We start from the raw sequence: 16255 nt of genomic DNA, 5'->3' as shown, positions 1-16255 counted from the left end.
TTATGACTTATCGAAGCTAACCCATGCTCAACAAAATAATATATAATGCAATAGAAAAGGTACAAAGGGTGTGGAAGTAAACCAGCTCACACAATAGATGAGTTTGGAAATAATTCACACAAAATAATTCATCATTACATTCAGTATTAATTTGCAATTTCTTTGTTTGTTTGTTTCATTATTTAAATAATGTCCTTTTAACAGCAAGGATCACGTTAGGGCGTCTATTGATTACTACTTTACTCAAACGATATGGCCTGATAACTACATAACAAAGACTAAATAGGTTCATAATGTGGTTTGTTTGAACTCATCTAGTAAGTCTTGAAACTGGATGATATATTCTTTCTAGTCTTTCCCATAAGCTTTCTAGAATCGAGGATTATATTGTTCAGTACTTATATACTAAAACACATTTGTTATTGAACTACAGTGGACCCGCGATAATCCCGATGTCGATAGTCCAGGAAACTCACAATCCGGATTGAAATATCAGAAACGGATTTTAGCATCGACTAATGCTTTGTTCACAACTCCTTCCGATAAGACTGAGGATGTACTCCAGGCATGGTTTTTAGTCATTTTAGTCTAGTTTCCGGCCGGACACTAGACATGGCCGACCGGTTGCCGAGTCTTTCAGGCATAATCAGGTAGATGCCCGAAGAGTTTGAACTCTAAATTGAAATTTCTCGGGTGTCCCGTAGATTTTCTTTACCGGCAACATATCCTTCGCGCATCGTTTAGTTTCGTCCCTCCGATATTCGGCCGGGAATCATACCGCCCGACATTCGGCCGTGTCTGGTACAATCATCGTTCGTTGTCCGTAAGATACTCGAGCGATATTCGTACGATGTCCAGTGAAAAGGCCGCTTATCGCCCGGGCATCGTGATGATCGTATGATTAGCATTATGTGTTCGGTCGGTATTCATTTCCCCACCGGTTCCCCCAAAAATATCATTCGAAACAAACGCCGTACGATTACCGTACAGCCTTCTATTTATGTAAAATAATGTGGTTTTTTTCTACTGGTCCTAAGGACTGGCTGACCTTAAAAAGTTACTGGTCTTGACTGAAACTAACTGGTCCATGCAAAGTTATAATTCATTCTTGTAGTTTACATAATTACTAGCAAAGTCATAGTTTTACTATCACAATATATCTGCATATTGTTTTGTATATCTTCTATCTGGACCAAAAGTTGCCAGTCAAAGGACCAGCTACATGGTAAAAAATACTTGCCCGACAAACAGTTGCCGGTCACGGATATGCGTTAATTTAACTTACGTCTAAAATGACACAGCTTTTAGTATATCTGCAACACAAGTTTGTTTTTAAGAAGATTTTGCTTAACCTTTATGTACGGAAAGTTAAAAACGTGCCAGTTCAAAAATAAACATGGCCCTACAATATGTCTGACAATGGCTTCATGTAGGCCTTTCACGCGCGACTTAAGTGATCAACTATTAAAAATATTCATCACGTGGCAAAAACGACACCAGATTTTCCAATAAATTTTAAAGATTGCATCTCGAGACACGCATTTAGAACAAGGATGCATTCTGATTTTTTGTGATGTTCTGGTTGTACCAAGCAGTATTGTGAGACGTTGTCATCCGCTAATGATCAGGCCCCATAAGACACTAATGAGACTTGCTACTTATTGGTGTTTCTTCACGAAGAAAGCTTAACGTAAGACGAAGGAAATAACGATATTATCTTCCCGAATCTGACTTCAATCATATCTGATATATATTACATTATACATTAACCTTCAATTAGTGGACTTCTTAATTAACAATAGATGATATCAATTAGTCCTGAAGTAGACAACAATATAAATAATGCAACACCTGGCGAAAGATACTATACATAATTATATCGAGGTGTGTCTATTGATTAATGTCGTTTGAGTCATCGTTACCCTTACAGACTCAAGCATATCAAGTTTTTTTTTGCAATATCGATATTCAATGACGAATGTAAATTTATGGTTTGTTTCTATTTTCGACTTTAAAGAATGATAAAGTAAATTTTGGATTTAAACTAAATTACGCTGCATTACTAAAAATAATAGGATATTGTAAAAGAAATATTTCTAGACATCTTTACGAAATGATTTTGACTTTACTTTGCAAATTCATCAGATGTTCCGGTTACAAAAATATATTAATGGAAAATATCGTTCTATTTTGTTTTATCTTCATTGGTTTTATTATTTAAACGTACAATGTTTACGTTGTTTTTGATTGTTGTTTTGCTGTTGATTTTGCCCTGCAGGTAGGGCGTTAGAATTGTACCTGCTGTCCCTATTGCATGATCGTAAAATGCGAATATTTTTTAGGATCTGATCTTTTCTCTTCTCTCTAACTGACTTTATCTTTCCTAATGCCTCCCTTGGCATTGCCTCACTTTTGGCCGTAAGTTGAGCATTCGCCCCATTTAGGAAGGCTCTGGGTTCTGTCCCCTGGCCGAGACACACCAAAGTCTATAAAAGTGGTATTTTCTATTCCTGCTCAGCGCTCAGGATACAGGGAGTTGGACGTCTGATTCGCCCGTTGTCAGTATAATGTGACCGGATGGGGTGTGTTGCTTGGTGTCTTCGACGGCATGCTTCAGTGATATAGCACTACAAAAAGGGCAAGATGTTCACTATACAAGAAGACACAATATGAATATACCGCAGTCTCCCAAAACACGCACCACTCAAAACATACACACAACCCCCAGCGCATACATGGGAGGCCGTCCTTACATGACCTTGGCTGTTATTAGGACGTGAATTAATCAAACAAACGAATATCATGAACATTATCAACAAAAACGTTTGGATTCGTACATTTTTGTATAAATTGATTACAATTTTCTTTTAAGTTAGGGTTATTTTGCTGTCACTTTTTGTAACATGTTTTTACATGTTACATATGATCTAAAATGTCCACGTTGATCGCTGTATCATTTAAATATGTCATTGATTTTTTCCTGTTTGTCCGGTCATAAATAAGAGTATGAACAGTGACGCAGTACATTTGAGAGGACCAGTCAGATAGGCATAACAGATATAACCTTGTCTAACATTTGTAGGGTGCTATGTTCCTGCTTTAGCATTTACATTGTAACCCCGGGAAAGATCTATGTCGATAACATAGTGTCAGTGTCCTTGAGGGAAGGGTGTCTTAAAGTTCTACAAGGTTGATTGTTAGCGACTGCCTTTCTAAATCGGTAGAACGTTTTGTCTAGAATTCAGATGCTTCCGATTTCCTATAGAAAACTAACAACTAAATGTTGGATACAAGTAGCAATTGCAGCAACATCGGCACAAATTTCGGTTCGGATGAGTTTCACTTTATATAACTTTGTGATATTCTGCAATATCATACCATATTCAACTGATTTTTTTGGAACACTGGTCCAGGCACTTCCAAGCCATAACACAATATGTCAGCCCTTTTACGTCAAATAATTACTCTTTAAACACTTATATTGGTCGTTGTTCAGGTTAGATACTGTTTGAATTCCTACTCACACTTTAAACCATCCCCGGATGACCTTAGATATTGTCTTCATTGTACTGTTAAGAGTCTGAATCAAAGACCCAAAACAGTCATTTATACTGACAATTTAAAAAACAATGTCGACAGTTTATGGTTAATGTTGGGTATAATCAGTCGTTGCCACTTGGACATTTGACAATAGTGAGACTCGACCAGAGAACATAATCGTGAGCCATGCTAATAGGGAGGAACGATAAACTCAAATACAAAACTCAATGACATATAAAGGGATATATAGAAAGATAATAGTTAAGGAAGTAGAAAAATTCCAATTTAGTTGCATTTAATATTATGCAAACATTGCAGTTTCCTGCTTGACATTTCATGTCATGACGAAGAACAATAATAGTCTAACAAAAACAAGAAATCAATATCGGTCAACAAGAGAAGAACATCAAAATATAGAAATGATCAGAACATTTTAGCTTTACATAGAGAATTTGTTTATCTAAGCAATCCTTGTTTAATCTGAGTAAGATCTGAGCGCATAGAATTTCGGTTTATTGTGTTATGAGAAAAATATTTGGAATCTTGATACATAAAAAAGACACATTCATTTCACGAGTCCCTTGCTACTGAAGTTATTGCTGCAAAGATGGCTTTTCACGGGAGATAGAATTTACCGTTTAACCAATGGCATCGCAGAGACCGTAGCATACTGTTCTTCTTGACATTTGATTCTGTCACTCGTACATCCTAATTTCAACATTCAGAAATTTAGAATTTAACAATAGTGGAAGTATTTTTATCGTTAAACACTTTAGTTTTAATCTGTCGGAGAGAATAGCATGGCTAGTGATATTGCTTCTGTTTCTTCCATTAACACCTGCGGCGCAATTCAGCCGAAAGTTCAAACCCACGACTTGTTTTAAACGCGATATATTTAGAACACTGGAGCAGTTTGATCGATGAGGAATGCTGATGGCTCTTCCAAGTTGGACCTAATTCCTGGTGTAATGCTTCTTCTGCAGAATGTCAACAAAGACTTATATGCTATATAAAGTGCTCGAGGAAACAACAACAACAACGTATCTGCCCCCCTTGGGCTTTATCAATAGACCCGTCCAAGCATATAATATGGACGATTTCATTATTATAGAAGGAAATGTAACCGTAAAAAGATTCACGTCGGCTAAGATTGAGTATTGACAAGTTAAGTAATTAGCTAGTAGCTGGAACGGAACATATTTTACAAGTAGACTTCTAACGTTCGACCATGACGGACAAACACAGATCATCTCTGTTGCCTTGTACTCAGAAAATCTATACTATGGACGACCTGGGATTAAAGATGTTATCCGCAATTCGGGGTCAGGTGAGAAATATCAATTAATATCGATTACTTATATACTTCTATAAATCATTTTGTCAGATATATGTATGGAAATTAATTTTGTTCAAATACTAGATACCTTATGTGAGGCAATTTTTAAATTGTATTGTTACAACAGTTACATAAGTTGTATCGAGACAAACCAGAAATGTTCAGCTGTTTATTCATCAAAGCAAATATTTGACTAAACTTGAAACATTAATTGGTAATTATTGATTTTACTAGAAAAATAAATCAAATGAGTGTAGCTATTTATATATTTCTAGTTTAAGAACTTTTCGCGCTGTAGTTTTTAATACGCTCACCATAAGTCACAAAATAACCTTGCGGATTTCGTGGTTTTGGTTTGTTTTTTAAGTGTTATCTTGGTATTTTATTTCTACTGATTTAATTGTTGACTGTAGTTGACTGTTGATACCATTCAACAGTGTTGCGTAATGTGTTGGTCATAAAAATATGTCCATTTTTGGACGCATCGATGCATCTTGTAACTAAAGTTCATTTATTATTGATTTCGGAATAATGAATGAAGATTCCTTTTCATGCTTTCAATTTATCATAACATAAAGAGGTATTGAAGCATCACAGATTGTCGTCTAAATACGATATTAAGTGTGTTGTTATTTGTACTTGTACCTTTTGCATTATGATTGACAGAAAAAATATATTTAACTCCAATTTTTCAAGGTCCCTTACATTGCAAGTCAGTAAAGCGTCACTTTTTTTATAAATGTTTGGGCAAAATTGACAGGCAAAAGACTCCTCATAAAAGCTAACCCACATTTCCATACGGTATGTATTGTATAAACGAATTTCTTGAAAATTAAAATCCCCGCTTACTGACAAATTATTGTGTTACATAATATATATACTGTTAAAATTACTTGTTTTAGCACAGTCAAATTTATTAACGTGGATGAAAATTATCACAGATCAGTCGTTCAATAACGGAAAGACCCTTTCAAGTGGTAGTTTCTGCTCCTGCTTAGCGCTCAGCATACAGGGAGTGGGACGACTGGTTCGTCCGTTGTCAGTATAATGTGACCGAGTGGGGTGTGTTGCTTGGTGTCTTCGGCGGCATACTTCAGTGATATAGCACTATAAAAAGGGCAACAGTTCCACTATACAAGAAGACACAACATGAATATACCGCAGTCTCCCAAAACATGCATCACGCACAACATACACGCAACATGGTGCATACACGGGAGGCCGTCCTTACATGACCATAGCTGTTAATAGGACGTTAATTAATCAAACAAACAAACATATAAAGTATTGTATCTGAATAAGCTACAATGTACCTACCGCTAAAATATACACAATTACAGTATATGAAGACATCTAGAAATGTTTATCAAAACAAAACATTATTTTCGAGGGAATCCCCAAACATGCTTTATACATTTCTTATGTAGCGAATATTGCTATGGAAGATCTGAGGTGCTTTCACGAGTATTTGGATACAAAATGCAAATTCCAGATGCACGACATGAACAGGATCCAATTCAATCGGCTAACAGTAATGCATTATTCAAAATTGTATTTGTCTCTGGAACATCCTTAACGACCACTTCAGGTCCGTTAATATACTTATCTTTTACCAAGATGTCTTGGGATCCAATTACCGAAAGTAAATAAGGTACAGGTAATGGCTTATTGGACTGTGAAGACTTTCTACAGATACTTATGTTTCTATCTACGTACATTGTATATACCATCGTGTGTCTTCTATCTAGGCGAACCAGTAGCAACGATATTTACCATTATATATTATCACATGGTGGTTGAACAAGAAATGATGTTTATTTTGATATACAGCATAGCAATGATGTTTTTATGAACTCATTATAATGCTGATTTTCATGCATCGTTACAATATTGAGCAATATTTCATGATCAGCATGAAATTGTCTAATTTAAATACAAGTTCATTATCGTCATTAACCCGTTTCAAACGCAATGAATGTCATAGAATTCAAATTAAGAGCACATAAAAGTGTAATGACCGATTTTAATATTTTAATGTTAGTCTTCTTCGACGACTAGAAACGGACTTAACAGTTATGCTTTCTGTTTAACGGCGTTCAAAATGTGAAGGAATCCACTGAATCAAAATGACGCTTTCACTACCAATTTATTGTAGGATTCGGTAGAATGCGTTGGATCTTTTAAGGATTTTTTTCTTAAATATTATTTTTGTAATAAAAAAGTGCTTAATGCACATCGCAATGGAAACTCTCTTCACGGTTTGTTGTTATATAATTCCGCACTGATTATGTGCGAAAAATCTAGTTGTGGCACATTATTGGGTTAGGTGAGATCTGAAAGCCCGGCATCAGTATCTAAGGAGACTGAAATAACAATCGACTTTACCTTAGAACATAGCTATTGATTAACAATAACGGCTATATGATAATGCTGCATGGACCTTTAAAGCAGATAGGGTTATATGTGTGCCTAAATGAAAGCACAAAGCATCGCTAACAAAAATGGATAGAATGTAATTGCTACGCAAAATAAGTATGCGTCAGCCGACTTGACGTTATAACGTTGATGACGTCATCGACAAACTCCGCTAAGGTTACGTCAGATGTATTGATGAAGTAATAAAGTATTTTCAAGTTAGTTAGGGGCCAAAGGCGCACAATCTATCATACCTTTAATATGGGTTGACGAGAAAATCACTCCCTGCTAAAACCAGTCACTTATAGTGAATTGTAGAAAGAAGTTCTTTCATGTTTGAGATTTTTAAAATACGTGTTTCATGTCTCTAAGAGCCAATGGCCTAAGGCTTACTCCTCTTATTCTTCCACGGTCTGGGAATTTTTTAACCACAACTCGTTATTATATTATGTAATTATTAACTAAAGATATAAGCCATGTTTATTTGTTTGTTTTATTACGCTCCACTAACAGCCAAGGTCATGGCTTGCCTTCTATGTATGTGGTGTGATGTGCGTGGTGCGTGTTATTTCTACATAAAAGGATTTCATCACTTATATTGATATCGCTTCCGTTTGTAAAGGACAGTAAATATCTAACGTGTAATTATGTTACGAGCAATAACGTAATAAATACAATCGATGGAGAAACACTATCAATTAAATGTTAATAAAGTTAGTTCGTTTTGTTTTAAATCGGATCATTTGATTTTTTTTGTGTGTCTTAACCATAACAAAAAGGAGATTTTCCTATCCAGAACATATATATAATAATGCATCAGTGATATGCGTAATAACATGATCAGAAACGAGTGAGAATAAACCATCATTTGACCACTTGGGTTTTTTGTGGATTGGATTGTGAACAATCTAATGAACAAATAGAAATACATTTATGCTTAGCTCCAATAGCTTAATATATATTTTGAAACGTAAAAGTAACTGCCACGTTTTTTCGAAGATATAATATTAAACCTACTTTAGTAAGCACTTTTTTATAATAAATAACTTTTAATAAGGCCACTTTCTTTTATCTCAAATCTGAACAAATTCAAATCACCGAAAATGCACGGCTGAAATGGAATTTGACCCTGGCACGCTAAATAATTGCCAGATCGCTGATGTTCGACTCTAGTTAAGAAATGTTGTATATAAATACCTCTTCTCTTTTCAGAAATACGAAGATGAACGAAGCCTTTGTAGGAGTGCTAGTTACCTCTCGGATACGTCTCAGTTTGACTCGGGGTCATACGGAACACTCTTCTCACAGATTCAGGAGGTATCGACAGACTCGGAAGGACCTCTGGAGTTTGTCGCGCGGGTGATCCGCGTGCTCTGGAGCTCACGTGAGTATCAAACGACACGAAAATAAAGGAAGAGGATGTGTTGCCTGTTGTCCAAGTCCCATTTTCCAAAAACCATAAATACTAAAATAGCTCAGTGACAAGAAAATATAAAGCATTATTATAGAGTATGGTCCAGTCGGATTACAAACAATAATGTTTAATAGATAATAAATTGATTATGGCACAATATATAGTAAATCGTGTTTGGTTGACAATTGGTCTGATTTTGAGAACAGAGTTGCAAGGACGTAATCGATATTGACATGGTTAGTGGTAACGTTGTTTTGTATGAGGTAGGTTTACTCTTACCTTCCTCTAGTGTTTATGTTGCCTGTAACGCAAGGGCGACACATAGGAATCACTATGTCGGTGTCGGCGTCCGGGAAAAGATTTCCTTGCGATTACTTTAGTACTTATGGTACGATTTAAACCAAATTTAGTATGTAGCTTCATATCAATGTTATCTCAAATGAGTTCGATAATGGTCCAAATCCGGAAAAATTACGGGACATAAAAATCGTCAAAACTGATAAATCGATGGTTTCCGCTCCATAACCTTAGTATTCACTGTCCGATTTCAATTTAATTTGGAATATTGCTTTACAGCCATACCGCTTATTATTTAGCAAAACTTGTAACGGTAAATAGTTTGGGTCCCTTTGATCTCCCACACAGCTCAGCGACGATCAGTTTGCAAAACGTTTTCGATTGGCTGACCAAACAGGTAACAGTATCGAAGAGAGTGTAACACTATGATTGACTAGAAGTTTTGCTAGTAGGCGGGACCAATGCTTGTCGGTAAAAAAACTATATTTACCAATTTGCTTTGCAATTGTTTAGATACCCCTATTGCATGATCGTAAAAGGCGACTAAATTTAGGATCTTTTCTTTTCTTTTCTTCCTAACTGACTTTATCTTTCCTAATGCCTCCCTTGGCACCGCCTCACTTTTGGCCTTGAGTTGAGCGTTCGCCCCTGTGAGGAAGGCTCTGGGTTCTGTCCCCTGGCCGAGACACACCAAAGTCTATAAAAGTGGTAGTTTCTGCTCCTGCTTAGCGCTCAGCAACAGGGAGTGGGACGACTGGTTCACCCGTTGTCAGTATAATGTGACCGGTGGAGTTGTTGCTTGGTGTCTTCTGTGGCATGCTTCAGTGATATAGCACTATAAAAAGGGCAACAGTTCCACTATACAAGAAGACACAACATAAATATACCGCAGTCTCCCAAAACACGCACCTCGCACAACATACATGCAACACACCGCATGCATGGGAGGCCGTCCTTACATGACCATAGCTGTTAATTAATCAACAAACAAACAAACAAAGATACTATTCAAATGTTTACATAGCTAAGTCGGCGTTCACTTTGTAACCAAGTTTTTTTTACATGTAACATAAACTAGGAAAAAAATTTTCATTACCTTATTCATGAATCAATTTTATTAATATTGAAAAATTAGGAAAAAGATATTTTATTAATTACCGTATTCATGTATCAATTGTAATAATGTTAAAGCCTTAGAAGTTAAAAACGTTTATAGGACTGTATCACCAATGCGAAAATAAATGATTTAAGAAAGTTTATTTAACCTGTTCAACAAAGTTTTTGCCACTGTATATGATCTGAAAAATTGCAAATGCGTAACTCTCAGAATATTCAAAGATGTTGGAATTTTAACATTCTCAAACAGTTTTTAGCACGTTAAACATTATAAATCTAGTATTTCGATAGAAATGTTGTATGTCTGCCAATGTTATTTCACACGAAGCTTCAGAAATTCCTACTTAAGATTGCCGAATTAAATTTCAATATACATGTATATCGTTCCTGTTTCATTACAGATTTCAGTTTGCAAAACACATTTTCTACTGGATTAAAATTTAGGTTATATGTAGGCAGAAAGAAGATCAGCAAACCATTTTTCCCGTTATCGTGCAATTTTCTGTATCTTTGAACTAGTAAATTAAAAAAAAAAGAAAAAAAAGCACTATACAGTGCTTCCCAAACTACAAGTCCATGAAAGTCCATTCACACTGATACTGGTCCCTGATTGGACAGCCAATCCAAAACGTTTTGCAAACTGATTGTCGCCGAGCTGTGCAGGATATCAAAGGGATCCAAACTATTTACCGTTGCAAGTTTTGCTAAATAATAAGCTGTATCGATAAGATCTCATATGATTTTGATAATGATGAAAATCCGTCAATATTTTCAATAGTTCCGTGTCTTTAAAATCGACAAAAAAGATTAATCGATGATTTTAGCTCGATAGCTTTAATATCTATTGTCCGATTTCAAACAAATTTGGTATATGACTTTTACATTAAGATCTCGTATGCCTTCAATACTCTTGACAATCTGTAAATATTTGCAAGAGTTACCGGACTTTAAAATCGTCAAATCAGATAATTTCTTGGTTTCCGCTCAATAACGTTTGTATCTATTTTCCGATTCCAATCAAATAATGTACATTACTTTATATCAATGAGATCTCAGACGAGTTTGATACTGGTTAAAAACCGTCAATATTTGCAAGAGTTACGAAACTTGTTAAATTCACATAATTATTAACAATACTTTCATCTGTAAATAAATGATTTTATTGATGTTTTAAACTTCTGTGCAGGCGACACATCCGCTTCCTTTGAATTCTTGTCTTTTCCTAATATATAGTTGACTTATTGTTTTATTAGCCTTACCTAATCATTTATCAATTAGAGTACGATTTCTGGCCGATTTCTTTTATGATTCTGTCACTAATTGCTACAACAGAAGTCGACTCGAGTAGCCATTGCTCACTAGTAAAAACCAATGGTCTCCTTATAGAGCGGAATGGAAACGACTTATTATTGTCCCGGCAGATTAACTTTTCGCACTATTGTAATTGCCATTGACCGGTGTCTCAATCGATAATCATGTTCGCCATGGACCCGTGCTTGCCCCGGAACCCAGTATCTATATTAAATCCTTTCCGATTTCAACTTGCCATTGATAAGAATTCATGCCAACGCAATCAACAGAGCAGACCCATTTTACATTTGGTTCAATATGAATTGAAGGAAAACCTTATCGGAAAATCCAATATTTTGCCGTCCTCCAAATCAGTTTGCTTATGAAGACCTGACTGTGTTGATCATCGATAAAAAAGGTAGCTCAATCGGTAGAACATAAGGTGATATTCAGAGGTCCTGGGTTCGAGTTCAGGTCACTAGAGTTTTCGTTTACGGTTATAGAGAATTGAATTGAAGACAAACTAAATACCCATGGTGGTAATATTAGGATACCGTGTGTTTTCGAGGGCGTAGAATTTCACGAAGTAGGGAGTATTGCGGTTTGGACTAGATCGATCAAAATTGACAATTTAGCCCCGTTCTGGCCGCTAAATGTCCACCTTTCATGTTACACTTACTTTTAAACCACAAAATCAAAACCAAAAATGTGCACTTAGTTATATGGTTGCAAAAGATACAATGATCAACTAGTCATAGTTATGTGATCATATTGAAATTTACTGTATTGCATAAATATTTAAATACTACTAAACGTGGCGTGACGGAATTATTTTTGACACGCTAGTTGCTAACTAAAAAAGTGGTATTTACAAAAAATATTTTTATTTTTTAATACTTATAAATTCCATATTAGCAACAACAACACCCATAGAGAATTAGTTCAAAACTTCAGGTGAAAGGCATATCATGCATGTTTTGCCATTACAGTGTCAAAAAATATCAGATTAATTTTCGTTTTACAACGAAATCCCTAAAGCCATATTATGGACTTTTTGTGTTTTCTGCCTTGCGCTACGAGGTGTCATATACAAACTACTTTATGGCAAATTGCCAAAGCAAAATGCTTTTTTGTCTAAATCATCTTAAATTGAGTTGAACTATTTTGAAATTTCTTTGGCACTTTGTTCTTAAAAAGGATTCTCTGTCATCAAAAGTTGCAAAATAAAATGAATTTATGATCAAAGCAACTTAAATTGAATTGAAATATTCCGAGATTTATAGGTTCTTTGTTCATGATTATGCTGCTGTCAAAAGTTATAAATCATTTATCATAAGTTTTCTGATATATGGTGTGTGTCCTCCAATTGCTGTAAACTGCTTCATCGTCCGCATCAGAAGGTGGTTTTGCTTTTATGACGATTCATATGAATCCCAACATGATACTAAACGAAAACAGGCATTCATCATTGGCATGCCCCATGGATAGGGCGTTAGAGTTGTACCTGCTGCCTCTATTGCATGATAGTAAAAGTCGACTAAATTTAGAATGGTGTCTTCTGACTGTCTTCTTTCTAACGGTTCTCTCGATACCACCTCAATTTTGACCTTGAGGTAAGTGCCCCTGTGAGGAAGGCTCTTGGTTCTGTCCCCTGTCTAAAACACACCATAGTCTATGAAAGTGGTCGTTTCTGCACCTGCTTAACTCTCATTATAAAGGGGTTCGACTGGTTCGCCCGTTGCCAGTATAATGTGACCGGGTGGGGTGTAATGCTTAGTGTCTTCGCCAGCATGTTCAATGATATAGCACTGTTAAAAGGGAAACATGTTCACTTTACAAGAAGGCTTTACTGCGGTCTCCCAAAACACACACAGCACCCTACTTTCACGCTACACACCGCTTACATGAGTGGCCGTCCCCACATGAACCTTGCTGTTAATAGGACGTCAATTAATCAAACAAACAAAGAACCAATCTTTCGTTCTTTTTTATGGTTACTTATTAATAAATCAAATGCTATAGAAATAACTAGACTCTGCTGCCACATGCAATAGTTAATGTGTTTCCATGTGATGCTGGTAGATTTTTTTTTATTTTACATCGTAACAAAATAATATCCAACAACATTGTAGCTCAAATTACTGACATGCTCTAGGATCAGATTCTAGAGTTGAATATAACTACAGATAAATAAATCATTCGGTAAATAAATAGTTCAAAATCGACACACACAACTTAAAATAATAGCTACCCACAGAATTGATTTACCTGTCTGGTTTAGAACAATGGCTATGAAGAGCTTATGACGTGGGCAACAAATGTCTCATGTTAAGACATTTCATATTAATAAGTTTTGTTTGCTTGAATAATTAATGGTCATGTTAGGTTGGCCTTCTATGTATGTGGTGTGTAGTGTATTGCATGCCATGCGTATTTTTAGGATATTGTGATATAATCATGTTGCGCCTTTTGTTAAGTGGAAGTATTGCCCATTTTATAGCGCTATATACATGAAACATGCTACCGATGTCTAAAACAATATTCAAAATACCTTTATTTCATGACAAGTTATTGACTAAGTAATGATTCTTTGAATGCAAAACAAGATTCTTTCTGCCTTTCTGAATTCGTTGGTAATAATATATAGCCCGGTAATTAGGCCGCAAAATTTTCACTTATAAAGCTCAAACGATAATTTGTGTTAGCATTTTTCGAATTTTGATATTTTACTTTCAGAATATAAATGATGTAACCATGTCTCAATAATATGCAGAATACGTTTTTGCGATTAGAGTAATGTCCGCAAAATTGCGAAAACAGCCAGATATACGATATTTTCTTTCATAGCGTTTTCATCTTACGAGAAAGAATTATGACCTAGAAATGTGTATTGATCTTTCTATGAACTGCATTAACATATTAGGCCTGTGGACGGCGAGAATTATTGGATGCTATCTAAAGAATCTTGCAAGTCAAGGTTGTTTTGCTATTTCTTAGTTAGGTTGATGTTATTGGTATTCTAATGGATGAATAAACCTGCATCACAATTGTATGCCAGTTTAACTGTCGAGCTCTTTAATTCAAGGAACGGTGTCGATATTAATGAAAAACCTCTTAATTTTGAATCTGCAAATTCCTGAAAATAACTTAATAGTTGAACGTTAGGTTAACAAACCCATTGTTAGTTAAACCCGTAGTACGCTTTGTTGTGCGCGAGTGTATTTTTTTTCTTTTTTTTCTATGTTTTTTATGTGTGGTATAAGCGAAAATGAAAACCAAATTTTAAAAGTGATATCTATAATCTATATACGTAATTACGAGCATTAGAATGCCAAAATTTACATGGTTTTATGCTGACACTGTCACTGTTTCCAGTTTGGTGCCAATATTAATAGAAAGCATATCAAATGAGGAAGTGTCTGTCAGTTACATTTACGGAGTAGATATGATTTTTTGATTGACGCGGTATGATGTCAAAACAAAAACATTATTGCATAATTTGTAATATTTTATTGCTTACTGCAGTAATCTATAGTTTCTTTATTGTTGTTAGCCGTGTTTATTGTTGTTAGTCCGTGTTTATTGTTGGTTCGTGTTTATATTGACAAATTCTTCCGTGCTTACATATTTTAGCTGTGGGTAATATGATACAAATCAATAGTAAGCATCTGTTGTCATCATATACAATATTTACTTTGCTATCAGGTGTAATCGAAATTTCCTGTCAGCTTCAATCAGCTGATTGTCCCATCGACCCTGCGCAAACTGTCTGTAGTCAGTTTACACAAAAGACAGTATCATCGACCACGCCGGAATATTCTACCATCCCATACACAAAAGACACACAAAGGGTCGAATCAGATGATAGTGACGCATCTTCTGTCAATGTGACCTTTTGTGACCTATGACGCGACAAACAGTTCTTGAAATATTTAAAATCAAATATGTGAAATACGAATTTCATTTAATAAGCACAGCGATTTGTTGGACTCGTCTAGACAGATATTGGCCACAAGATCGTGAAAAAGTCTTTCATTTTAAACCGTATTAATTTTAGGCTAACCGAATTGCAAATGACGTCGTCAAGAGTAATGTCAAATCTAATGTCTTATTTTATTGACTATTGAAAAAACCTGAAATCTAAAATTGAATCATGATACACTGTTTCCTATGAAATATATCGAAATAATAATCATTTAATCTATAAGCAGCGGATTTTCTTTTTTCTTTTTAACATTTCAATTTTATTGATTTTCATAACACAGTTCAATTTTACATTGGACAAATTTAAACCTTACACTACAATACATACACTATACATAACAATGATTGCATGTGTATCACAATGCATTGGCTGTATTGGTTTATAATGAATTCGACATACATGTTTAGAAGAGGTGACAAGCAATACACATGCAACACACGACTAATATCCATTTAGGTTATAATATGTATATCACAAAAACTGTCAAGCAATTTAAGATTGTTCTCCCTTTCCAATAAGGAATGCCATCCACCCAATCGTGTAAGGAACTTAGTATATTCACTTTTTGTTTTATATAGAAACTTTTCAATCTCACAGTATAGGCATGTACGAGATTTAAAAACTTTAAAACAAACAGAGCTTTTCTTAGTTCTACAGTGATATACATATTGTTTAGAAAGTAATAGCATCATGTTAATCCTATTGTTATGGCGACCATGTAAGCCAAGCAGTATTGATAATGAAGATACACTGACATTAAAAGTAGTCTTTTCACAAGCCATTTCTCAAATTCCATACGAAGCTTGGTTATTATTGAACATTCGTAAAATAAGTGTAAATACGTTTCATATCCATCCCGCAT

The 16255-nt window shown here is 35.2% G+C and overlaps 1 protein-coding gene across 3 annotated transcripts in view; it reads left to right on the top strand.

Annotated features, from left to right (window-relative positions):
- The window catches only part of LOC138328571 (transmembrane protein 272-like), a 51061-nt gene that overhangs the window by 28158 nt on the left and 6648 nt on the right, over positions 1 to 16255 (top strand). For 2 of the 3 annotated variants that reach the window (XM_069275442.1, XM_069275444.1), the window contains exon 2: positions 8504 to 8675. In XM_069275442.1, coding sequence (XP_069131543.1) covers positions 8504 to 8675 — 172 coding nt within the window. Of the gene's footprint in view, positions 1 to 4569; positions 4868 to 8503; positions 8676 to 16255 lie in introns of those variants that run through there. The other variant, XM_069275443.1, reaches the window with a different exon arrangement.

The sequence above is a fragment of the Argopecten irradians genome, chromosome 7 (assembly GCF_041381155.1).
Source record: "Argopecten irradians isolate NY chromosome 7, Ai_NY, whole genome shotgun sequence".
Lineage (NCBI taxonomy): Eukaryota > Metazoa > Mollusca > Bivalvia > Pectinida > Pectinidae > Argopecten > Argopecten irradians.
Note: the sequence above shows the minus strand (reverse complement) of the source record. Positions and strands in the feature narration are given on the sequence as shown.